General features: G+C 35.5%; 2 protein-coding genes across 3 annotated transcripts in view; one reads left to right on the top strand and one right to left on the bottom strand.

Moving 5' to 3' along the window:
* The first annotated feature begins 214 nt into the window (after positions 1-214).
* PDC (phosducin) lies at positions 215-4,459 on the top strand. The gene is made up of 3 exons (XM_043924238.1): positions 215-275; positions 1,142-1,293; positions 3,935-4,459. The coding sequence occupies exons 1-3, from the start codon at positions 215-217 to the stop codon at positions 4,457-4,459; spliced, it is 738 nt and encodes a 245-aa protein (XP_043780173.1).
* Positions 4,460-24,921: 20,462 nt separating this feature from the next.
* ODR4 (odr-4 GPCR localization factor homolog) overlaps positions 24,922-25,793 on the bottom strand; it is a 36,906-nt gene continuing 36,034 nt past the window's right edge. For both annotated transcript variants that reach the window (XM_043922817.1, XM_043922818.1), the window contains exon 14: positions 24,922-25,238. In XM_043922817.1, the coding sequence (XP_043778752.1) occupies positions 25,171-25,238 (68 nt within the window). In that variant the 3' untranslated portion in view covers positions 24,922-25,170. The remainder of the gene's footprint in view (positions 25,239-25,793) is intronic.

Below are 25,793 nucleotides of genomic sequence, written 5' to 3'. Positions count from 1 at the left end.
TTCTTAGGTCAAAATATCTTTAATGACCCAAATATTAAACTAATGTCCTTTTATGAGGTAGGAAGAATGCTAAACACTATATCACTTAGTGACAACCCTTAACTTACATGGAACCTGACAGCAGAATATATATACATCTATTTCTCCTAGAATTCATCTGTCATCATTACTTCTTTATTCATCCTATAGATCATATCAAAACTAAATCTCTAAAATGGAAGAAGCAAAAAGCCAAAGTTTGGAGGAAGACTTTGAAGGACAGGCCTCACACACAGGTAAGCAAAGTCAGAAGGAAAAAACAATTGTAAAATTAAAGTTAAATTTGGAGATCTCTTATCATTACTCAGTATGAAACTTAAGTAATAACTTTGAATGGGTTGATGGAATCATCTAAAAAATATTTGACTGTATAAATTAATGTGAAATCAAATACTTTTGAAACAATTTTATTTAGATATCAAAGAAAGAGAAAAACACTGATTATTGAGAATTTCTTGCTGATAGATAAAATTTTTTGCTTGTAGATAAAGCCTCTCTATCTACACTATAATTAAGTGACTTTTCTTCTCTCCTAATCTCCCCCACTGTGGGCTTTCTTTGCAATTGTAAATAATAGAAGACCAAAAGAAAAATAAATAAATTGAGTTTTTAATTTTAATTCTTTTAATCTAAAAAAATACACTAATTTTTAAAAATCTTAAATAAAATTGATTTCAATATTCTTCCAGAATAACTAAGACTTCATTTTATCCAAAGCCTGTTTTCTTGATCTGTTAAATTGTGTGTGGCAGTCTATATACCACTAGCAAGAGTTTAAAAGTCAAATAGCATGGTTTAAATTTTTAAATTCAGGTTTCTTTTAACTCTATTGAATATTAAAGTAATACTCCCTTCTCTGTTTAATGATCATATAGAATTTTTAGATTTAGTCAGGAGTTTGAATGAATTCATATGAATACTAAACAAAAATCCATGAAAACTAATTTCATAATGACAGTGACCTTCTAAGTATGACACAAAACCAAGAAATCATAAAGGAAGATTGATAAATTTAGCTATATAAATGAGGAAAAGAAGGAAGGAAGAGAGAGAGGGAAGAAACATGGAAAAGGGAGACAATTTGCTTTAAATTTTATTTCAGGACCCAAAGGAGTAATAAATGATTGGAGAAAGTTTAAACTGGAGAGTGAAGATAATGATTCAGCTGCACCTAGCAAGAAGGAGATTCTCAGACAGATGTCTTCTCCTCAGAGTAGAGATGACAAAGACTCAAAAGAAAGATTCAGCAGAAAGGTAAGATAAGAAAAAAATCTATTACTTATTATTAATAATCTACAATATGTTTTTATTAAAGTATTGTTTGTATTAGCAAAAAAAAAAAAAAAAGGAATGCAGTAAATGCCTTTGCCTAAAAGTTAGCATAGGCAACTGTTAAAAGAATGAGTTACAAATACATGACCTGACTTAGAGATAGTTCCACAATATGAGAAAGCAAGATACAAAAAGTTATGTGATACCATTTTCTACAGCAATAGAAAACAAACACTATATTTGTATTTATGCTGAAATGATTATATGAGAACATATGTAAAAAAGTATGAAAAGACACTGACCAAACTGACAATATTGGTTAAGTGGAAGGGTGGGGTTTATTGACAGTTCTCAGCTTCCTCCTTCCAAGGAGAAGGTGTCAGGGAACGTTTGACGGGAGGATTCCTATGTGCTGTCTCTCAGGAGTCCTTTGTCCCTCTTCCCGCGGAACAGCACGTGGTTCCCAGGGACTGAGGTCATTGTGTGAGGCAGGCTTGGGTCTCCTTTTGTAAACATTCTCTTTATGACAAAACTGTTTAGTCTTGCTCCCCTTTCTTGAGATATGGATTGTCTCCTGACCGTGTGATTAACATTACCCCTTGCTCCCCTGGTAACGGTTGCTGTACATTTGGTTTTCTGATCTCTATCATTCCCAAAAGAAGTTTCTTGCACCACAGCCTAAATATACTCATAGAAAAATCATTAAAGCACCTTTGCTCCATCAGAGCTTAGGTCCCCATGTCTTTTTTGTTTCTCTCTCTCTCTCTTTTTCTGGCTGATTCTCTGAAGCGTGGAGACCCGTCGTGCTCACTTTCCTGCCCAGGCTTCTAAGACCCTCTCAAGAAGGCACTTTGTGCCTTCACCCCCTCGAGAGGGCGCCTGGTGCCTTCGTGAGCGATGCAAGTCCTGTGTCAAGGGCTTTATCGGTCCTCTGCGTAAACCAGGGAATATCAGCCTCTTTCTCTCTTTTACTTTCTTATCGTCGACTCCGTACCACCAGCTTCCGGTCCACTAAAGGACCCCAACAAGGAGGAAGAAGGTAAGCAGAATAAGCCGCAATATATCCATGATATTTTTTTTTAAAAAGAGCATTTTAAAAAATTCTCATTTGTCTATTATATAATGTGTATGTAAATTGTTATTTGTGGTTCAGTCTGTTTAACAAAGAACTATGATAGCAACTTATAAATTATACAAAATATTTAACAATGATTAGGGTTAAGATAATTTGGAAAGATAACCTTAAAGCAGAAAAAATAATATGATAAGAAGAATGAGATTAAAAAAAAGAGAGAATGAGGACATTAGAAAAACAAATATAGGAGGAAGAAACAAGAGAAGTAAACAACAAAAGCACCAGATATTTCTACTTAATCCTGATATCTTCTATAAAAAACCTACCTCATAGGTTTATTGTGAAGATTAAGAAAATAATCTATATAAATTATCTAAGACATAGTAAATTTTCCGTAAATTTGGGGGTCATCCAATTTCCATGGTTCTGGGCTGTTCCACATCAATTAATCACACTATATCCCATCAACACTCCTTTATATCACATGTGTGCACATGTGTGTGTGAAGGGAAAGGGTGTTTAACATTCTGTTGCCTAAATCATAATGACATTGCAATTAAGAAAGGCTCTGCAGGTAATTTTATATTCCAGCTGCAGTGAAAAGTAGCTGTCTTACAAACTGAAGTTAGGTCTTTTCTCACTTTAGCCTAAACCAGTGCATACGAATCACCTGGAGAGCTTGTTTAAACATGGCTCACTCAGCCTCACCCTTCCAGATTCTGATTCAGTAGATCTGGGGTGGCGTCCCCAGATTTGCATTTCCCAGAACTTTTCAGCTGGCGGTGATGCTGCTAGTCTTCTGGCTAATCTGGTGAACTTCAAATATTTGTAAAAGCTGTTTTTTACAGATTCCAAAAAAATCAGTAAGTGATTAGACAAAATCTTTTAAACAACTTTTGTTGAGGAGACAATAATGTCCAAAGGCACTTTTTGGGGACACATTTAAGTGAGTATGCAGGCACTTGTGTGCATGTGTGTGTATTTAGTTTTATGAAAGTCACTCTAAAGTAGACCTTGTTGGGTAGTTTTTCACCCAAACTGGAACATTCCATGACCATCTCATAGCTCAACTATATTCAGCAATACTAATGTATGCATTGAATCACGAAATAACTACTGAACCTCTATTATGGGCCAGACACAAAACAGATATTAGAGAGTGATGGATGACACACAAAAAATTCCTGCCCCCATAGAACACAAAAGTTAGGAAAACTAACATTAGACAAATAAACATATACAATAATAGCAAGTATTATTTATTGCTATGAAGGAAAATAATAAAGCAAAAGGGGTAGAAAGTGTGGGGCAGGGACACATTTAAGTAGAATAATCAAAGAAGGTGACATTTGATCAAATGAGGTGGAAGAAAAGGCCACCTCAGGAGATAGTGAAAGTGAATCACTCAGTCACGTCCGACTCTGCGACCCCATGGAGGTAGAGGAGATAGCAAATGCAAACTCTTTAAGTTGAGAATGGGTTTGTTATGCATAAGGAATACAAATTTCTGACTGATTGATCTCTCTCATTTCTTTCATCTATTTCCAGATGAGCGTTCAAGAATATGAACTAATCCACAAAGACAAAGAAGATGAAAACTGCCTTCGTAAATACCGCAGACAGTGTATGCAGGATATGCACCAGAAGCTGAGTTTTGGGCCCAGATATGGGTTGGTGTATGAGCTGGAATCTGGGGAGCAATTCCTGGAAACCATTGAAAAGGAACAGAAAATCACCACTATCGTTGTTCACATTTATGAAGATGGTGTTAAGGGCTGTGATGCTCTAAACAGTAGCTTAACATGCCTTGCAGCTGAATACCCTATAGTCAAGTTTTGTAAAATAAAGGCTTCTAATACAGGCGCTGGGGACCGCTTTTCCTCAGACGTACTCCCCACATTGCTTGTCTACAAAGGTGGGGAACTCCTAAGCAATTTCATTAGTGTTACTGAACAGCTTGCCGAAGAATTTTTTACCGGGGATGTGGAGTCTTTCCTAAATGAATATGGGTTATTACCTGAAAAGGAGATGCACGTCCTAGAGCAGAGCAACATGGAAGAAGATATGGAATAAAGATTCACTACGTCAATGTTTCATATTTCATATTTCTCCTTTAAGCATTGAATATTGATTTTGGTAGTATTCACATTCTTTTAGGGAATACCAAACATAGCCCTGGCTTTTCTAATTTGGGGAAGAAGAACTCCAGACTGACACTAAAATTATATGATTCGGTTCAGTCGCTCAGTCATGTCTGACTCTTTGTGACCCCAATTATATGATTAGCATTTCTTAATATTTGTTACTCAAGTTGATATAACACTTTACCCCAAAACATTGTAGTCTTCAGCAAAATGTTAGTAGACAAAGAGTATATGAAAAATACTGTTGAAAGTTTTCAAAAATCCCTTTCAAGTTATATGTTGGCTTTTTTATTCCATGCTTTTCCTTATTGTTATTACTAGGTTTTTCAAATTATATTGTTAATTATAAATTTGCTTGTGTAATAAGAATAAAGTCTCATAAGGAAACAAGTCTCTATTTGAAGTCTGTTCTCTCTCAAATATTATATTATCAAGGCCCTAAAACATTATATAACCCAAAATACAAATAAATTTTCATTTGGTAAGATATTTTATATTCCAAATAAACTAATACATAAGAAACTTAGAAACACTGTGGCACATTAAAATTATTTTTTAAAAGGATTTATTTAAAAATACAGTTTCAGTTTCAGAAAATAACTAAGAAAAAAAGCGAGTAGAAACAAGGTCTTTTTTTTTAGACAAAAGAATAATATTTAGTGGTAACAATAATTACAACTATCATTTATTGATTGTCTTTTAAGGGCCAATATTTTATACATGTCATTTCTAATACTTAACCACAATTCTGCAAGTAAATATTACTCCCATTTCATAAATGATGAAATTGAAATTCAGAGAAGTAGAAGTTCTACTTCTATTTCCCTGGAAAACACTTGGAAAACTCTCCTGCTACACAAACACATGGAAATACAAAATAAAATATATTCTGAAAAATGTTTTTAAATGCACGAATGAGATAAAGAGCAAGATAAAAGAAATTTCTAGGTATCTGAATCAGAGCAAAAAATAACCATGAGTGAGAGCCAAAATATGTCCTATTGTTGAAGGCATGGTGCTTGGTAAGTAAACAAAAATGTGCTCTCAGTGACAAGTGTGCTTAAAACAGGTTGGCACATTTTCCCCTGATGAGACAATGTTGAAGCCAGACCTATGTCAAAAGTTCTAGTCTCCAGTCTCCTAGATGACTATTTTATGGCTTCTCTTCTTTCCTTAAACCTTTTTTACCCCAGTACAAACACTTTACCTTGCCCGTATTTCATTAAGAAAACAGAAATTATCAGATGAGCCCTGCTTCACCTTTCCATCACCAATCTAAAATGTGCACCTGTGTGTAAACAGTTTCCATTCATGTGAACATGGAAGAAGTTTATGCAGCCATCTAAGTTCAATGGAGAAAAGTATGCTGTGGATCCGATGCTCACCTGCACAGTAATTTTACTCCTGAAATTATTTCCCTTCTACTTACATCATCTATTTCTCACTTTCTCTATGTTGTATTCTTCATATTGGCTTGTAAATGAGTTTTTAAACTGTCCGCTATTTAAAATATGCCCCTTAAAATTTCCAGCTATCCTTCACTTCTCTGCTTCCCTTTAAAATCATGTCTCCTGAAAGAAGGGTCTAAAGTCATTATCTTTATTCCTCATTTCCAATTTTTTTCATCCAACTCCAATCAGGTCCTTGTCCCAAGCACCCTAATTACAGTTGTAGTCAATTTGTCAAACTTAAGCTTATTTCTTACAAGTCTTATTGTAACAGGGAAGAATAAATCTGACTCCATATGGGATCTGTTGCTTCTATGTTAACCTTTGTGTTATACTGCTTTTGCTATAAGTTGGTCACTAAAAGAATACAACCTGGAATATACAGGATAGCCCATTCTCAAGGTTCTGACCATTAAACATGTGACACTTTCCATTTGTATAGAGATTAAAAAGTTGCACATCTGAGAATAACATTTGTCTTGGAGGTTTATAGGAACACTGTGACCAGGATTACATGGATAAATGCAAGAGCAAAGGATTCCAGCACCAAAGTTTGCAAAAATCAGCCACAATCCCTTTCCTTTTAGTATAAAAGACACTTGAATCGTAACTCAGATAAGATGATTCTTTGGGACACAGTCCACCATCTTCTCAGTGTGCCGGTTTTCTGAATAAAGAATTCCCTGCCCCAACAACTCCTCTCTTAATTTACTGGCCTGTTGTGCAGCAAGCAGTATGAGCTTAGACTCAGTAACATTATTCCTTATTTTATTCTATCTCCAATAAGCATGTGTCAGCACTGACCACCTCCCCTCTTAAGTCACTTCTAGCTTCTTTGAAAATACAGTCTATTCCTATCACCTGACTATTCCTTCTAAATCTCCTTCTCTAACTTCTCTAGACATTCATCCTAGGTAGCCCTCTCCCACCTATAGTCTTAAATACTATTTATATTCAGACTGCTTTCAAAATCCCATTTCCAGCTCTCCCTCTCTCCTGGACTCCAAAATCTCATTTCTCAATTAGAGGAAAGAGGAAAAAAGGAAAAGAAGAATGGTAAAGAAAAAGAAGATCTGCAATTACCTTAGATAATGGTGATACAAACGTGGGTGAGCCAGAATTCCTAACTATGACTAGCTTACAATGACCAGCCCTAGCATATAGTTGCTACAATAAGTAGTTTCTGCTTATGAATCCAAAATTCCATCTTTTATTCCTCTTTATAAATTGGGAAAGGCATTTTAAATACCCTGTGGCCTATTTCTAACTTAATGAATGCTAGACATAACAAAAAGATAAAAAGTGCTGGGAGGGAGACTGAAGGGTAATTATATATAAAGTGAGGAGCTTTTAAAAAATAGTTCCACATGTTTTCTATTATCAAGTAACTGCTAATGAATTTATTAATCTCTTACAGGGTTCTCTGTCAGGGAATTATTGGACTTAAAAACCATAGCAAAAATAGGATCTTTATATGTATATTTATAATTTAAAATCTCCTTAGTAAAACAGCTCTTTTAGGTTGATATTAATTCCATGGACTAGAAGTAAATATTTAAAAAGATGATTGCAAGGCAGTGAGGAAGAATAGTCAAACATGTATCTCAAAAGAAAACAATATTTTAAGAGTAAAGTATAAGTTCTTTTCAATCATCAGTCATTATTAACTGCAGTGTAGTGTAGCTTCGTGGGGCAGAGGGAGAAACGCATCACTTAATGGTGAAAGAAGACTCTCATCTATGGAAAAAAGGAAAAATGAGTGCTTTGAAAAAATTCCTGTTCAATGAAAGCTTTGCTCTTTTAAGAAATAACCCACTGTGCATTAATTTAAAATAGAGAGCTAGCAAGCTTAAGCAGGACTAGACCCTGGAATGTATTTAACCCATAACTGCCAAAACAAAAGTAACTAGGTGGTACCTATGTAAAGGCAGTAGTGATGATAGCAACCATTCTCCAAATAAGCACTCAGTGACTAACAGATGCCAGAGTGAAGCTTTGATGAGTGCATCAGGAAGAGTCAGACAAAAGGCAGGATTTGACTAGAATATTTGAAGCCCGCTGTGGCAGAAATCCTGGATTACAAACTCCCCTCATGTAAACACTTAATCTGCTATGATATTTGGCAGGAGGAGAGAAAGAGAAACATTTTTGTCTCAGCAAAAGAATAAAGTTTCTAATGTAAAGATTTCAAATGTCATAACATGTCCCAAATCAAACCACCCAAATAAGAACTGGAATAGACTTGAAAGAAAAGCCAAGAGCGTTAGTTGGAAAATAATAGGAAAATCTGTAGGGAACAGCAGAATTATCTTGGAAAGTGAGAAGCTTATTCACTAGTTTACAAAATTTATTGATAAGCTGCAGTGTGCCATGCAGTGTCCTTGACCTTAGGGAGATCAAGGTAAAGAGACATTTAAACAAGCAGTAGATGAATAATGCACCTACATTTGTGTATAAGCCTATGTCTGTATTAGCAGTGGCAGTTAGTATTCTGAGCACTGGTGCCAGACTTTCTAGGTTTGAATCTACTCACTAATTTTGTGACCTTAGGCAAGTTAGTTAACTTCTTTATACCTGTTTCTTCATCTATAAAATAAGGAAAATAATAGCACAGTTTGGAAAAAAAAATAAGTAAATTATGTAAACTACTTAGAATGGCACCTGTCACCCAATGTTAGTTATTATTGTGATAATTATATATTGTTATATATAATTATATATGAAGCAAAATGGTAATATGGTACATAAATATAAGATCTCAAGATATGCTTACATAAATAGAAGCTCATTTATGAATAAGTTGGAATGTTATTATTTACCCAACCATACCACTCATTCCTCTATATAAGACCTTATTTTTTAAATCTATATATTTGAACTGAAAGAGAAAGATTATAAAAAGCTGTCATTTCAAATTGACAATTTGAAATTGTCATTTTGTGTCATCACAAAAATATAAATTAAATCAGTTTTGAAAATAGAAGTACCAAATAAACATTAGCATACAAATAAGAAAGAAATCTACACAATAGTGGTGATGCTAGTGTTAAAGTACCCGTCTGCCAATGCAGGATTCATAAGAGATGTGGGTTCAATCCCTGAGTTCAATCCCTGGGTCGGGAAGATCCTCTGGAGGAGGGCATGGCAACCCACTGCAGTATTCTTGCCTGGAGAATTTAATGGACAGAGGAGCCTCATGGGCTACAGTCCATAGGGTTGCAAAGAGTGGACACAACTGAAGTGACTTAGCACTCATGCACATACTGAATTTATTGCAGAATATAATTATGATCATATATCTAGCTGCTCAAATAAATCTAGTAAGCTATTATCTTACAATAAAAATTTGATCTGTTTTTCTTTGCTCTTTTTCCAAATATTCAACAAATATTTGAGTATCTAATATGTACAAGGAATTATGTTAGATAATAGAGGTGTGGTGATTAAAATGGGAAACATATAGTTATTTGTTCTTCTCAAGATACTTGCAATTAGGAGCACACATTTCTGAAATTTAAAAGATGGGGATTTATTTTTATTTCTCACATTCCGAGGCCTTCTCTTCTGGAACCCAAGCTGATATTGAATTTCAGTGAAGAAACTGTCATTCACTCAGGCCCCTCTGATTAGCTAATACACTGCTGTATCTACTTATAGTTCCTCCTCTTACTGTCACTACTAACTTCCTTTTTGAATCTTCAATTTCAATAAATCATTCTCTGATGATAGCCATCTACCCCTTCAACGCTCTCAATCCTCTATTCCCAACGCATATTCTTTAGGACCTCCAATTTCTCAACCTCATCTTTTTAACAGTATCTCCATGTTCATGGTTTCTATCCTTCCCATGTGGCCTAGACACTTGGCAGATGACATCAACCACCTTCCTGCTGGCCCACTCCATATTTTATCCTTTTATTCTTCCAAAGCACTTCTCTTTTAAGTCCCCAAAGTTCTGAACATTTCAACTAGAGTCCATAGCTTGTCCAGTAAACAATTACCTCTTCCATTTCTCACAACCAACATTTCAAACCTTTCTCATTCTCCCTCAGTCCTCCCCTTACAAATCCTTCCTCCTCTGAACAAATGAGCTTGATTTCAACATTGCAGAAGAAATTGAGCCTCCTCAGCAAGAATTTCCCTAATTATTTACCTCATATATATTAACCCACTATTTGCCATTTCATTGTTCTCAGAGATGTCTCTCTTTACAAGGCTAATCCTGACATCTGTGATTTTAATCAGATTATACGATTCAAATTTCACAACTTTTTTGCTTAAATTATATAATTTTTCTTCTCCTTCTAACTAATTTCTTATTCACAACCTAAAGTCAAGTATGTATCTCTGATTAAAATTTTTTTCTCTAGGTCTTCAGAATTCTCACTAGCTGTGATGTTCTCTAACATTTTCCTTCTCTTCATTGACATATTCTTGAAAAAAAAATCCATGTCCTTATTAATCTTTTCTTTCTTTCTTTCCATTTACTTCTCCACCTCTCTTTCTCAACCACTCCACTAAAAGTGATTCTGACAATGACCTCTGTGTCAGGAAGGTTTCTAGCAAGGAACAACACAACAGAAAGGTATGACTGAAGGAAGTTTAATGAAGAGACTACACACACACACACATACACACACACACACATATACACATATGTACTATATGTATATATACAAGGATGTGAGCAAGAAATTAACAAGAAATGGTATAGCACCACAGGGCCAGCAACAGATGAAAATGACTACTACCCCTCAAGCCTTGAGGAAACCAGTGAGACATATCAATAGTATAAGAAAGTGCTGCCCAACAGGAGCTGTAGCTGTTGGGAGAGAACACTGCCCCTGCCAATCTATGACCCAGGAGGGAGAGATACATCAAAATAAATAACCGGGGCTCTCTTCCTTCTGTTCTCTTATCTTTCCTTCATGCCTCCCATTGTCCAAACCTAACCAGAGGCCACAGGGCAGGAGAATCTTATTTCAATGTGTGTTAAGTCAACTTTCCCTGGGCACAAAGCAGATTGGAGAAGGATAGAAAGTGGTTCTTAAGAGGCAAATGGGGGAATACACAACACAACCATCTAACCACTAAACCCGTTAGACTCTATAATCCTCATCTTGAAACAAATATAAAGGCAAAAACACCACGTAAGTCATGATTACTAAAGAATTCATGTGAAGGCAATACTAGCCATGTTATCCAATAGCAGCTTTGGAGACTCCAAATAACATAGCTAACATTTTTATAATGTGTTATAGTATCAAAAGATTTCACATATACTATCTTATTTGATTCTCACAATTCCTCTATAAGAGAAGCAGAACAATGGTTTTAATATGTCTTGTTCAAGGATGGAGACATTTTTTTCCAGCTTTACTGAGGTATAATAGAAAGAGCTATAAGACATATAAAGTATACAACAAGATGATTTGATACACACATACATCGTGAGAGGATCCCCATCACCAATCAAGTTAACCAACATAGAGGATGGAGAGATCGAAGTGTTTGTGCTCAGCTGACTTGCTCAGCTTTATACAGCTAAGAAGAGGTAGAATTTGAACTTAATGCCCAGCACTGACACTTTTCAGATTACATCATATTCTTTATCTAGCAGTCACCAACATGAAGAACACATTAACAACCAAATTTGGGATTCTCGGGGATTAGAATATCTGTTTTAACACATTTCAAGTCCATATCTCAATTCTACAGAAAACAAAGCAGAAGTTACCTGGAATCCAGACAAAGCTTCAGTATATTTCACAACTCCAACAACAAATGCAGTGGCCATGGCCCTGGGGAGAGAGAACAAAGTTAAGTATACAGTAATCTCAGTTTTCAATTATGGGTTTTCCTTATGTGGGCAATAGCATTTAAGGAAAACATTGCATTTTATCTTTACTTGAGGTTCTCAGTTATAACAAGCATCAAAGTCCTTTTATCTTTCATGGCTCTTTTATTTTTCCATAATATATAAGACAATGCTGCTTCTTCATCACTCAATCATGTCTGACTCTGCGACCCCATGGACCTCAGCATGCCAGGCTTCCCTGTCCTTCACCAATTCCCGGAGCTTGCTCAAACTCATGACCGTTGAGTCAGTGATGCCATCCAACCATCTCATCCTCTGTCGTCCCCCTCTTCTCCTGCCTTTGATCTTTTCCAGCATCAGGGTCTTTTCTAATGAGTCGACTCTTCACATCAGGTGGCCAAAGTTTTGGAGCTTCTAAAAATTAGTTTCCATAAAACCAGGTATTTCACCCTAAGCTATTTTACTTCTCAGTGTCCATCCCCACTCCCAGCCCCTGAACACATACTACCTTAATTTAAATATGTTATCTCAAAAATAGTAATTTGTTTTTAAATGTTGTCACTTATTTATCGACAACACATAGTTAACTTTAATATACTGATCCTGTTCTAACAAATTAATGTACTTTCAACAGGCAACAATAATCACACTTGAAATTCAACTTGTTGGGCTACTTGAATTATGAGACTTACATAATAAATTACATAAGTGCCAAGAAGTTTAGAAGAATAAGACTATAGCTTTACGCTATATTTACTTTTTATTAAAATTACAGATGACACTTTGCCTGTCATTTTTCCTACCTTGAGTATTTAAGGACAAAAAGGACTTAAAAATTTTTTTTGTTGTAGTTTTTGTTTTAGTGGGGGAATGGAAAGGAATTTTAAACTTGTTTTGACTTTTCCTGAGGTGAGTAGCAGTGAAATACTACCCATTTGAAATAAGAATTATTTTACTACTCTTCTCAGTTCCACAGTGAAAAGTTAAAGTAGAAACAGTTTCAAACATAACTATAGTAACAAGAATATAAATTATTTAAACCTATTCGTTAAAGCATATACATGCTAAATTGCTTCAGTTGTGTCCAACTCTCTGCGACCCTACGGACTGCCGTCCACCAGGTTCTTCTGTCAGTGGGATTAGACTTTAAAAATCAAGATACTTTCTGTTCAAAAGAGATACGTTTAAAATATAAGGACACAGAAAAGTTGGAAGTAAAATGATGGGAAAGCTACAACAAGAAAATAATTTTAAAGCATGAATCACTAAATTAATATCAGACAAAATAAGCTTAAAGAGAAAAGCATTATTAGATATAGAAATGGTCATTACATAATGATAATATGGTACATTTTAACAGGAAGATCTATCAATATTAAGCTTACAAATACCTAATAAAATGCTATAAAATATACACAGTACAAATTAATAAAATACAGGTGAAGGTCCCTGGCAGTCCAGGGTTTTAAGACTCCACACTTCCATTGCAGAGGACACAGATTCAATCCATCATCAGGGAACTAAGATCCTGCATGCCGCAGCCAAAAAAAAACTTTTTAAATAAAAAAAAATTAAAAATAATTTTTTAAATAAAATACAGGAAGAAAGTGATTAATCCACCATCAGATATTTCAGCTCAGTTCTTTTGATCTTTAATACATCAAATAAAAAATTATTATCAATGTAGCTATTAACCACATAATTAAGAAGTTTGATCTAAGGGACATATAAAACATTGCAATGAATAATTAGTGAACTAATAATTTCCCCCATCTAGCACACAAAGAATATTTTCAAAGGTTAATAAGCTATGTCACTATAAAGCAGATCACTGCTTTTTAGGACACTGAGATTAAATCAGCTATGATTCTTAACCTTGCATTATCACAGTCGACATCCAAAGTGAAAGCTCTCCCAGTCTCTTCCCACTCACTACTGCTTGCCCATTCCCAACCTGCTGTTTGCCATAATATGCTACTATACCATTGTCACCATTCACTTCCGTTTCCTCTAAAAGCAGTATGCTTCCCTTTATTTTCAACCTTTTCTCCAAGCATTCCTTCCACATCTTCGCCATAAGTGGAACCTAGTTCTTCAAAGAAGATCCTCTTTCTCTTTATTGCTTTCAAGTGGTAATTGTCTATTCTTTCAAAATTCAAATAGCATTGACACACTTGCAAGCAAGTGGGAACAATGATCTAGAGTGAAGAAGAGTGTCAATGCTATTTGGATTTTGAAAGAATAGACAATTACCACTTCAAAAGACTCATGTTGTTTGCATCACTTTTCCTTCCCCCTTGAAACTGTCAACTAGTGTCATTCCAATTATTCTCCTTCATTTATCAAAAATATCATACTCAACTCACACAGCCTTCTCTTATGCTTCAAGTTCTATTATCATGTTGAGTATTATCATTATTCTAGCAGATCATCCTTCCATAATCTGAACTCTGTTCCTTGACTGCCTCATTTCTTTATCTCCAGTAACCTAGTTTACCTCAGTCATGCACTTCATTTACTATCATCTATGAGTTTCTTCTCAAATCACTATTCCAAGCATTCTTGCTTATGATCACAATCACAATCATATCTCTGTATTTACTCAACTACCAAAATTTTGAGTTTTTTATTTTTTTCTCGATCTTCAGTGCATTGATACAATTCACCAGAACATTCTCTTTCTTTCTCTATTGCATTGTTTTTCCCCCTTTCTCTCTCTTCATTTTTTAACTCAGTTTAGATTTATGTTCATTATTTAAATAATATCCTTTAAACAACCCTATCGGCAATGTCTTAAATTTCTTAGCCTTTGCTTTCAGCTTATCTGTTGAACAAGGCCCTCAAACCCTGCCACTTACTTTTTCTATTCTTAAATCTGAGAAGTCAGGCTACTTGGAGGGGGAATCATAGAAGTTCATTTATTTATTATTATTAACCTCAAATGGGGCTTACCAGTATCTGGTAACCCTGCTGTGTTTGTTTGATTGAGTTGATCTCCCATTCTTTGCAACAAGCCTATGAAATCTTATTCACGCTCATCTTTCTTCACTCACAGTAGATGACCTTGCCAACTTCATAAAGATCTGAAGTCATCAGATGAAATTAACTTTCCACTACTGAATCTACAAGCCCACATACACCTGCACCAATTTTCTCCTCTCTCTGAGCTATTATATTAGAATAGATGTTCCTTCTCCCAAAGCCAGTAGCTGCCTATGCTTTAGAGAATTTCCCCTCCCTCCTTCTCAGGAATCATACCTTCATGTTTTCTTCGGTATAGTTATCCCTCTTTGCTTCTGCATATTCAATCACTCTCTTTCATCAGCATCTTTCCCCTTAACATATATATGCTCTACCAACTACTATGTTTAGTAAGTTATTGATACTTTCCTGAACCTCAGCTTCTGAATTGTTTTTAAAAAGTAGGATAGGAACTTCTCTTGTAGTCCAGAAGTTAAGAATTCACCATGCAATTCAGGGGAAGAGAGTTTGATCCCTGGTCCGGGAAGTAAGATTCCACACGCCACGAAGTTGCTAAGCCTGCGTGCCACAACTACTGAAATCCATGTGTGCTGCAACTACTATAGCCCCATGCTACAACTAGAGAGTCCATGAGCCACTGTGAAAAATCCCACATGCCACAACTAAGACCCAACGCAGCCAAATAAATATTTTTAAATATGATAAAAATGAAATAATAAAGGAATGAAAATGGTAAAAATGAAAATACTCTGTAAACTGTGGTTGGTGGCTTAGTCCCTAAGTCATGTCCGACTTTTCGCAACCCTATGGATTATAGCCCATCAGTCTCCCCTGTCCATGAGATTTCCCAGGCAAGAATAATAGAGTGGGTTGCCATTTCCTCCTCTGTTGTAAACTGTAAAGCAATATATAATGAGAGAGTTTAACGTTGTTAGAATTTGTTTCAATCTAAAGATCAAAGCAATTAAGTGACTTCCTGAGGTTTTGTTGTTTCCTAACTGAAAGATCCAGGGATACAACTCTACTCTCCGTTATCATTAGGTATTATTTCATTTATAATTAAAATCTAGAAAATTATTATCAGTAGTACTAATAATACTAGTAGTATTCAAGAAAATACTAGTAGTATTTCAAGAAAAGTAGTACGTTTCTTGAAAGCATAGAAATCTTTCTTAGAAATATTTTTAAATGACATAATTTTTGTGTAGATGTAGATATTGCAGTCAGCAACTTATTGACATTCAGAATTTTAATCATGGGCAGGCATCTGGCATATCTACAACTAAATTGGATTTGACTAAAATAGAATCTGAGCTGATTAAAGTACCTTCATCCCCATTATCAAGTTTCTCTTTACAGTTCTGTAAACATAAGATCCCCTTAACAAACTAAACAAATTGAGTGAAAAAATATTTTCCTAAAAAGAATATGTATTTATATTCATATATATACACACACACACACAAGTATAACAGAAACACTTTGCTGTACATCTAAAACGACATTGGAAATCAGCTATTGTTGTTGTTGTTCAGTCACTAAATCATTAAGGTTTCTAGTGGCCAAAGACTAAACATGTATCTTTAACTTTGAAACTCAGAAGGAAATGGAGGCTGTAGAATCTTCAGGAAACATTGGTGGCTAGTGGAAATTGTCATTAAATGGCAACCCTCATCGTGAAGGACAGCACTTTCACTTGCAATAATGTGAAATGTAGAATAAACTTGTGAAAATTGCAAAAGAGAAGAAGTAACCTAATAAACTTGTAGATCTTGCCGAAGAGATTTACAGGTGGAATACTGAAAATGCCAACTGATTTCTTATAACTGGCCATGATCAAATATGAGAAGAGAGAGATGAACTAAATAAGAAACTGTTCAGTTTTGGAGAAAAGTTTATAAAAAATAGAAAGGGCCCAGAACACTTGTCCAGATAGCAAGAGTTTCTCAAGAAGGAAATGCCCTGTGGGCAAAGATCAAAGACAGGGAATTGCTAGTGAAACATGGAGCTATAATAATCTTTAAGACTTTGGAAATATTTAAGCCAGTAACTCATAGATCTCTTAGCCAAACAAAAAGACTTCTAAGAATCATATGATCAGACTGTAGTCCTCTAAGCTAGACAATGGGTATCTAAGATTTTCAAGGGTATTGTCCTTCAGTGCCCTGACTCTCAGCTCAGAGGACAGAGAGATGTCCATCTTGAAGAGATTTGTGGGCATGCCTTTTATCCAATGGAATGGATAATTTGCTTCACATTAAATAAAAGATATCTTTAAAGGAATTACATCAGTTTAGTCTTAAAGGGAGAGACAGGTCAAAATAAAGAGGCTTCTGAGCCTTAAACCTTCAAGAATAGGGAGCAAGTTGAGAAAGCTTCTCAGCTTCAAACATTTGCTATGTCTCATGAAAAAGGACTCAGAATAGAGGCACAATTTTGAAAATCACTCTCAGGGAGAAGAATTAGGTCCTAATTGACACACATTCTCTGCTCACAGAACGTGATGAATTAGACATATGCCTAACTGAAGTTCAGAATTACTATGGAGCATTCACTGCATTGTACCTCCAACTTCCCTTCTTTTTGAACAAGAGTGTCAACTGCCTGTCTTTCCATTATATGCTGGATGAGAGGGGGCAGAAAAGTTGGTTCTTTAGATCATGCATCTTTAGATTGAGAGAAACTGCAGCAATGGTTGCTCATGTATACCTGAAACTGATTTAGAAGACAAAATTATGAGCCTTGAGCCTGCATCTTATGGAATAGGACCTTAAGGTGTTTGAGGAAGTGGTGAATGCATTTTCCACATGTCAGGAACATGAACTGCTATAGCCAGGGGTATATTATGGTAACTAATTTCCAAAGATGGCTGCCATCAAGCCTTTTTCTTCTTGCATATACATAACCATTGAGAGGTAAAATTTCTTCTTCCTTTTCCCCTTTAATCCAGGCTTGTCCTATAGATTAGTTTTCTGAACAATATAATATAGAGAAATACAATGTAGAGAAAGTGATGTTCTGAGACTTCCGAGCCAAGACCTCAAGAGAACCTACAGCTTCTACTTCTCTTGGAACTCTCACTTCGGATGCTACTGCTTGGATTCCAGCCATCATGGTAGGAAGAAGTCCAGCCATCATGATAGGAAGAAGTCCAGCCATCAGGATAGGAAGAAGTCCAGTCACCATGACAGAAGAACTACAGCTGCATGGAGGATCGAGGTGGGAGAGTTGAGTACCTAGCAAACAGCCAGCATCAATAGCCAATCATGTGAGTAAATTATTTTGGATGTTTCAAGCCTGATCAGCCTCCTAGAAAGTTGTGTCTGTGTGTGTGTGTGTGTGTGTGTGTGCGTGTGTGTGTGCGTGCACATGCCCAGTTGTGTCTGACTCTCTGTGACACCATGGACTGTCGCCTGCCAGGCTGCTCTGTCCATGGAATTTTCCAAGCCAAAATACTGGAGCAGGCTGCCATTTCCTACTCCAGAGGATCTTCCCGGCTCAGGGATTAACCCCACATCTCTTGCATCTTCTGCACTGGCAGACAGATTCTTCACCACTGCGCCTCCTGGGAAGTACCAAAAAACAGGAGCCTGGCAGGCTACAGTTCATGGGGTCATAGAAGAGTCAGACACAACTTAGTGAGTAAATAAAAGCAAATACTATACAACTGTACTGGGGTTTCCCTGGTGGCTCAATAGTAAAGAACGTATCTGCCAATGCAGGAGATGTATGTTCGATCCCCAGGTCAGGAAGGTTCCTTGGAGAAGGAAATGGACACCCACTCCAGTATTTTTGCCTGGAAAATCCCATGCACAGAAAATTGTAGCTCTAGACATCATATAGAGCAGAATCAGCCAACTGATACCTGTCAACTCAGAATTATTTGAAAAATTAAATGATTGTTGTTTCAAGTCAATTACGTTTATGGATGGTTTGTTAGTAATAAACAATCAAAGCAACACATGTGTTAACATCATTAAGGAAATAAAATGATCAAGAAACTCATTTCAAAAAATAAATATATATGACCTAATGAAACTTACAAGCTTTTGCACAGCAAAGGAAACCATAAAAAGAAAAAAATGAAAAGACAACTTCAGAAGTGGGAGAAAATAATTGCAAATGATATGACTAAGAAAGGCTTAATCTCCAAATATATGCAAACAGCTCACACAACTCAACAAAAAACCAAACAAACCCAATCAAAAAAAGGGTAGAAGACTTGAACAGATATTTCTCCAAAGAAGACATAGAGGTGGCCAATAGGCACATGAAAAGATGTTCAACATCATTATTAGAGAAATGCAAATCTAAACTACAATAAGGTACCACCTCACACGAATCAGAATGCTCATCATTAAAAAGTCTACAAATAACAAATGCTGCAGAGGGTGTGAAGAAAATGGAATGCTCCTACAGTGTTGGTGAGAATGTAAGTTGGTTTAGCCACTATGGAAAACAGTATGGAAGTTCCTCAAAAACTAAAAGTAGAGTTGCGATATGATCCAGCAATCCCCTCCTGGGCATATACCCAGACAAAACAATAATTCAAAAAGATACATTCACCCCTATGTTCATAGCAGCACTATTCACAATAGCCAAGACATGGAAACAAGTTAAATGTTCATCAACAGATAAATGGATAAAGATGTGGTGCTTATATACAATGCAGTATTATTCAGCCATAAAAAAGATAATGCTATTTGCAGCAAAATGGATGCAACTAGAGATGATCATACTCAGTGAAGTCATTCAGAAAGACAAATACCATATAATATCACTTAAATGTGGAATCTAAAATATGGCACAGACTACAGACAGAAACAAGACTCACAGAACAGAAACAGACTCACAGAGAACAGATGTGTTTGCCAAGGGAGGAAGGGAGAGTGAGTGATGGACTGGGAGTTTGGAGTTAGTAGATGCAAACTATTACACTTAGAATGGATAGACAATAAGGTCCTACTGTATAGCCCAGGAAACTATATATAATCTCCTGGGATAAGCCATAATGGAAAAAAAATATTTAAAAAGAATGTATACATGTGTATGACTGAGTCACTTTGCTTTACAGCAGAATTTAATACAACACTAATCAATCAACTATACTTCAATTAAAAAAGCTCACTTCAACCCAAGAACTAAAACATCACCAATATTGTCTAATTGGTTCATTTGTTCCTTCTCACCTTTCTATTTTGCTTCACTCTCACTCTGAAATGGTAACCATGAATTCTTACTACATGCTGCTTTCAGTTCAGTTTAGTTCAGTCACTCAGTCGTGTCTGACTCTTTGCAATCCCATGGACTGCAGCACACCAGTCCTCCCTGTTCATCACCAACTCCCGGAGTTTACTCAAACTCATATCCGTTGAGTCAGTGATGCCATCCAACCATCTCATTCTCTATCATCCCCTTTTCCTCCCACCTTCAACCTTTCCCAGCATCAGGGTCTTTTCAAATGAGTCAGCTCTTTGTATTGGATGTCCAAAGTATTAGAGTTTCAGCTTCAACATCAGTCCTTCCAACGAATATTCAGGACTGATTTCCTTTAGGATTGACTGGTTTGATCTCCTTGCAGTCCAAGGGACTCTCAAGAGTCTTCTCCAACACCACAGTTCAAAAGCATCAATTCTTTGGCACTCAGCTTTCTTTATAGTCCAACTCTCACATCCATACATGACTACTGGAAAAACGATAGCCTTGACTAGACAGATCTTTGTTGGCAAAGTAACATCTCTGCTTTTTAATATGCCGTCTAGGTCGGTCACAAGTTTTCTCTCAAGGAGTAAGCGTCTTTTAATTTCATGGCTGCAGTTACCATCTGCAGTGGTTTTGGAGCCCAAAAAAGTCGTCTGCCACTGTTTCTCCACCTATTTGCCTTGAAGTGATGGAACCAGATGCCATGATCTTTGTTTTCTGAATGTTGAGCTCTTTTACTTAAAAAAAAAAAAAAAGCTTTTGCACAAATATATGTATTCCAAAATAACACAGCTTAGATTTGTTTCTAAGCTTTATAAAAACTGCATGTAGGCTTCTAAGGCTTGCTTTATTTAATCATCCCATCATTCTCAGGTCATTCTCACTGCTAAATAAAATTACAAAACCTACAACTTCTTACTTTCTTGTCAGTGGTGGCTAAGAACAGAGCTGCCTTAACATTCCCACACATGTACTCTTACGCACATATGCACGAATCTAAGGTATACATGCAGGAGTAGAATGGTTAGGTTTTAGAATTCATGAATGCTTAATTATACAAGATAATGCCCAATTGCTTTCCAAAGTGTACCAGTTTACAACTCCACCTTTAGAAATCTTCCTGATGTGCATCTTCTTCATCGGTACTGTCGTATTTCTTAATTTCTCCATCTATTGGATGTAAAATAGTATTCATTGTGGCCTTTTAATTAGTTGATCTCTTGAAATTAAACATCTTTTCATATGTTTAGTCACACCCTCTTAAAATGCCATTTCTCTTTTGCTCATTTTTTTTTCTTACAGGACAATGATGAATAGAAATTATGTGATAATAGGCATCCTTGTCATGTTCCTGGTTTTTAATGTATACAACTTCATCATGATGCATTATCCTTTTTAAATAATGTTGAATTCAGTTTATCAATAATGCTTTTGACTTTCAGATCTGTTAATAAGTGCTGTAAGTCTGCAATTTTCTTTTCTCCTACCAAATGTCTGATTCAAGTATCAATAAAAACTACACAGGCCTTGTAAATTGAGCCGAAGAGTATTCCCTCATTATCTATTGAGTTTGCATGAAATGTTCGAATAGCACAGTCTTTGAAAGGGAAGTAAAACATTTGGATGTTCTTTACCAAAAATTTTAAAAGCATTTTCTATTCAATACTATTGAGTAAGTAGTATGTAGCTTGTCTATTTCTTCTTCAGCCAATTTAAGGGAAAGGTACTTTCCTAGACCTTGGCCTATTTTGTCTAAGTTTTCAAATACATTAGAAATGCTCCTGGTAGTCTTATCATTTTCATCTCTGCTATGGGTTAAGACCCCATTTTCAATCTTTATGTTGTTTAGACTTGTTTTCTTCTTACTCAAATACACCAATTTGTTTTGTCATGAAAACAACTTCAACATTGTCATTCTATGTTTTCTAACTCATTGATTTCTTCCCTTTTCCTGTGTCTTCCTGCTTTATGTTGTGTTTATTCTGTCAATCTTTTCCTAAGTTATACACTTTGCCTTTAAGCATTTAAAATCATTTTCCTCTAAGTGCACTTTCTGGTGCATCACCCAATTTTTCCAAATGTAACACATAATTAGGTTCTAAGTATGTTTTTTTCTTTCATCTATGAAGCTTTTTTAATCTTGTAAAACCATGATTAAAAAATAACTTTTATTAGTTTTTAAAATAACCAACTTCTAATTTATCTCTGTTCATTTAATACCAACTTTATGAAATTTATTGTAACTTACTTCATGCCTAATAATGCTCAATTCTTGCTAAAACACAATGCTTCCGAAGAATGTTCTCTGTTGCTCATTCTAGACGTGGTCATCGAATCAATACTGTTAACTGCATTGTTAAAATCTGCATTTTCATTTTTGGGTCTGACATGTTAGTAACTGAGAGCTGTTACAATTTCTGACTGTTGCTCCATTTGCTGCTTTAGCCCTGGGCTTCCCAGGTAGCACTAGTGGTAAAGAACCCGCCTGCCAATGCAGGAGACGTAAGAGATGTGGGTTTGATCTCTGGGTCAGGAGATCCGCTGGAGGAGGTAACACGCTCCAGTATTCTTGCCTGGAGGATCCCAAGGACAGAGGAGACTGGTGGGCCACCGCCCAAGGTAGCAAAAAGTTGGACATGACTGAAGTGACTTAGTACGCATGCATTACACATTTTGAGGCCATTTTATTAAGCATAAAGAAATTTAAAATTATATATATATTTCTAATGAATTTATCCTCTTACCATTATTTAGAGGTCTTCTCCATCTTTAATAATACTATCATAAAGTCTAATTTTGATTTGATAGCACCGAAGCTACATACATTTTCTTTTGCTATTTGCCCATCTTTTTCATCCTTTAAAAAATCCAGCCTATACCAGATTTTCAAAAAACGGAATCAATGTTTTTAACTGGGTTTAGCCTATTCATAGTTATTTTCATTATTTGACTTGTTACTATTATTATCTTACTAATTTTGTCCCTCACCCCTAATTTCTTTCCTTTTTGTATTGAGTTGTAATCTTCCTATTCCATATTTTAAAATTTTTCTTTGGAACTGTTGTTCATTTCATATCTATTGTTTTAACAGTTATACATTTTATGATACATATCTAACATAATTTCAAAGTTAAATAGTATCTTAACCCATTTTTTGAATAAGAAAACACTTCAGAACACTTGAACTCTAATCACTCCCCTCCCATCTTATAAGTTATTATTCAGTTTTTCAATTATATCCTATTTTAAAAGTCCACATTAATATTGCATAAAATGTTTTTATTTAATTACAATTTTGCTTCTTATAAACACTTCTTTCATCACAATTGTTTTATACAAAAAAACACTTTTGATTTACATGTTTTTCATTTATTTGCTTACTAGTTTTCAATTTCCGACTGTCCTTTTGAAATCATTTTTCTTCTTGAAGATCATCCTTTTGCAATTTCCTTAATGAAATTCCACTGATGGTAAAATCTGTTTTTTATTTGAAGGTAGCTTTATTTCAGTTTTGCTTCATACAAATTCCAAGTTGATAATTTTTTTTCTCAGAATTTTGCAGCCACTATTCTACCATCTTCAGAGTCCCTGTTGCTATCGATAAGCCTTCTAAAGTTCTGTCTTGCCTTTACTGATGATCTTTTCCTCACTTTGACTGCTTTAAGAATCTTTTGTTTGGTATCTCACAGTTATAATACATTGAGTTTAGGCTTAGATTTCATCTATATATACTTAGGATATATTGTGCTTCCTGAATTTATGAATTTGTGTTTTTCCAACCAATGTGGAAAATTGTTACTTCTTCAAATATTGCCACTTCATCCTCTCTATTCTCTCCTGCTGGTACTTCTAGCCTTCAAAATTCTTCCTTCCATATCTCTTACCTTCTCCTTAATATTTATTTTCTAGCACCTTCTTCTCCTTGCTGCACACTGGGTAATTTCTTTGTATCTAGCTTCCAGTTTATTTATTGACTATTCAGCTGAGTTAATATCATATTCAACATGTCTGTTTTTTAATTTTTAATTGCAAGTAATATATTTTTTATCTAGCAGTTTCATTTCTTTTTCAGATCTGCCTGTGGTTCCATCCTTTATGTGCGTTGATGACGAGACTGTGGAAAAGTGAGTCCAAAGTTTATTTCTATGGGTTCTTCCTCATGCTATTAATAGGCAGTTTCCAATTGTACCTGCTGATCTCCAATCATGAAATAGTATCGTTTTATCTTAATCTATGGGAATCTTGGGCCTAGATCTTGTTTCTACCAGGAACTATAGGGTACTGCAAACTGAGGCCGACTTCAGCTGTCCTGGATGGGGCATCTCAGATTCAGATTTATCTCCTTGTTTCTGGTCTGAGGAGAACAGCATATAGCAAAGCTGCAACTAGTATTTGTCATCCAGGCAACCACTGCCAAACTTAGGCCTAACGGAGTTGTCACAATTTACAGATCAAAATGTGTTCATTTTGTCAGGAAACAGAAAATAGAGGTATGGTTCTTAGAGATTTCCCCTACCTTCTTTGAGCCTATTAAAGGAGATTTTATTCAAGATCTAGCTGTTCTGCAGTACCAAAGTACTACTGGAAGCAAGAGTCTTATTTAATATATGATATACTAACCTGATATACCTGAGATAACCTGAGAAAGCTCATGATTTATGACAATCCTTGCTGATTCAAAGAGGTATGGAGAGGTTTCCTACCTCTCAATCAGAACTCAATCAGTATTTTGGAACTGACTGTACAAAGTACGAACTTATCCAACAAGTTGTTGCCCCACCTTGTAGAAATTTCTCTTATTATTCTATTACCAAGATACTCAGACAGCCCTGACTATTCAGATTTTCAGTGTCCTGATCAACATGTAGTTCAGGTCAACAGGACTAAAATCTATGAAAATAAACAATTGTTCGGAACATTTTAAAAAACAGACAATAACGATTTGTTATATACAACTTACATCTAGATGCATAACTTTATTCTTGGAAGCCTGAGCCACCTATAATTTATAGAAGCAAGGCTAAACAAGGCAGCTGGTGATTTCATTTTAGTCAGAAACACATCTAACAGGACTCTGGCAGCAGATCTGGCTGCTGTTGTCTTAAATGCAGATGGCTTGTTTGCATCTTTATGATTCATAATTGTTGGTCACTGTTCTCTGGATGATCAGGAAGCTCTCTGTGCCTCAACCTAATCACTGAAGTAGTGAAAGGAGATACCCGCAGCAAGGGCTGCAACTGCAAACGCTGCAATCACACCTAAAAGTGAAACAAACACAAAACAAATGGAAATGGAATGAGCAAAAGAAAGGTTTAATTGCTCCTAGGCTTTGAAATGCAAGTAACTGATGGGGCTAAACAACAATAACAATACACAAACACAAATACATATACATACACATATATAGACATTGAAAGCCAGCAAAATCTTAGAGAAAAATATAGCAATAGTTCAAAATATATTTTACAAAGGTTGGACTGGTAATCTATCTACTTGTAACACCTTAAAATAAAAGTGTCTTTTCTTTTTTTTAAAGTGTCTTTTCTTATACACAAGTGCACTCATACACATCTAAGAGACAATCTAAGAGACAAACGAACACATACTTTAAAAGGCTTCTATAAATATTTATATTGACATTTCAGCCATGCCATCTCATGCAACTTAGCTTAAACCAAAGAGACATCACAATGCAAAGTCATTTATATAGATATCAAAAACCACAGAAACTAAAATCTAAAATTATTAAGCTTATGTTGGCAACTTTTATTTATAATTTTTTCCCTGAGCATTTTAAGTTAAAAAAACAAAAA

Source organism: Cervus elaphus, chromosome 14, assembly GCF_910594005.1.
Source record: "Cervus elaphus chromosome 14, mCerEla1.1, whole genome shotgun sequence".
NCBI classification, from domain to species: domain Eukaryota; kingdom Metazoa; phylum Chordata; class Mammalia; order Artiodactyla; family Cervidae; genus Cervus; species Cervus elaphus.
Note: the sequence above shows the minus strand (reverse complement) of the source record. Positions and strands in the feature narration are given on the sequence as shown.

Bases quoted from the DNA above. Each gene is read 5' to 3' on its own strand.
- PDC (XM_043924238.1), top strand. From the start codon at position 215: ATGGAAGAAGCAAAAAGCCAAAGTTTGGAGGAAGACTTTGAAGGACAG. The intron at 276-1,141 runs GTAAGCAAAGTC...ATTTTATTTCAG, and splicing joins AGGACAGGCCTCACACACAG to GACCCAAAGGAGTAATAAAT. The intron at 1,294-3,934 runs GTAAGATAAGAA...ATCTATTTCCAG, and splicing joins AAGAAAGATTCAGCAGAAAG to ATGAGCGTTCAAGAATATGA.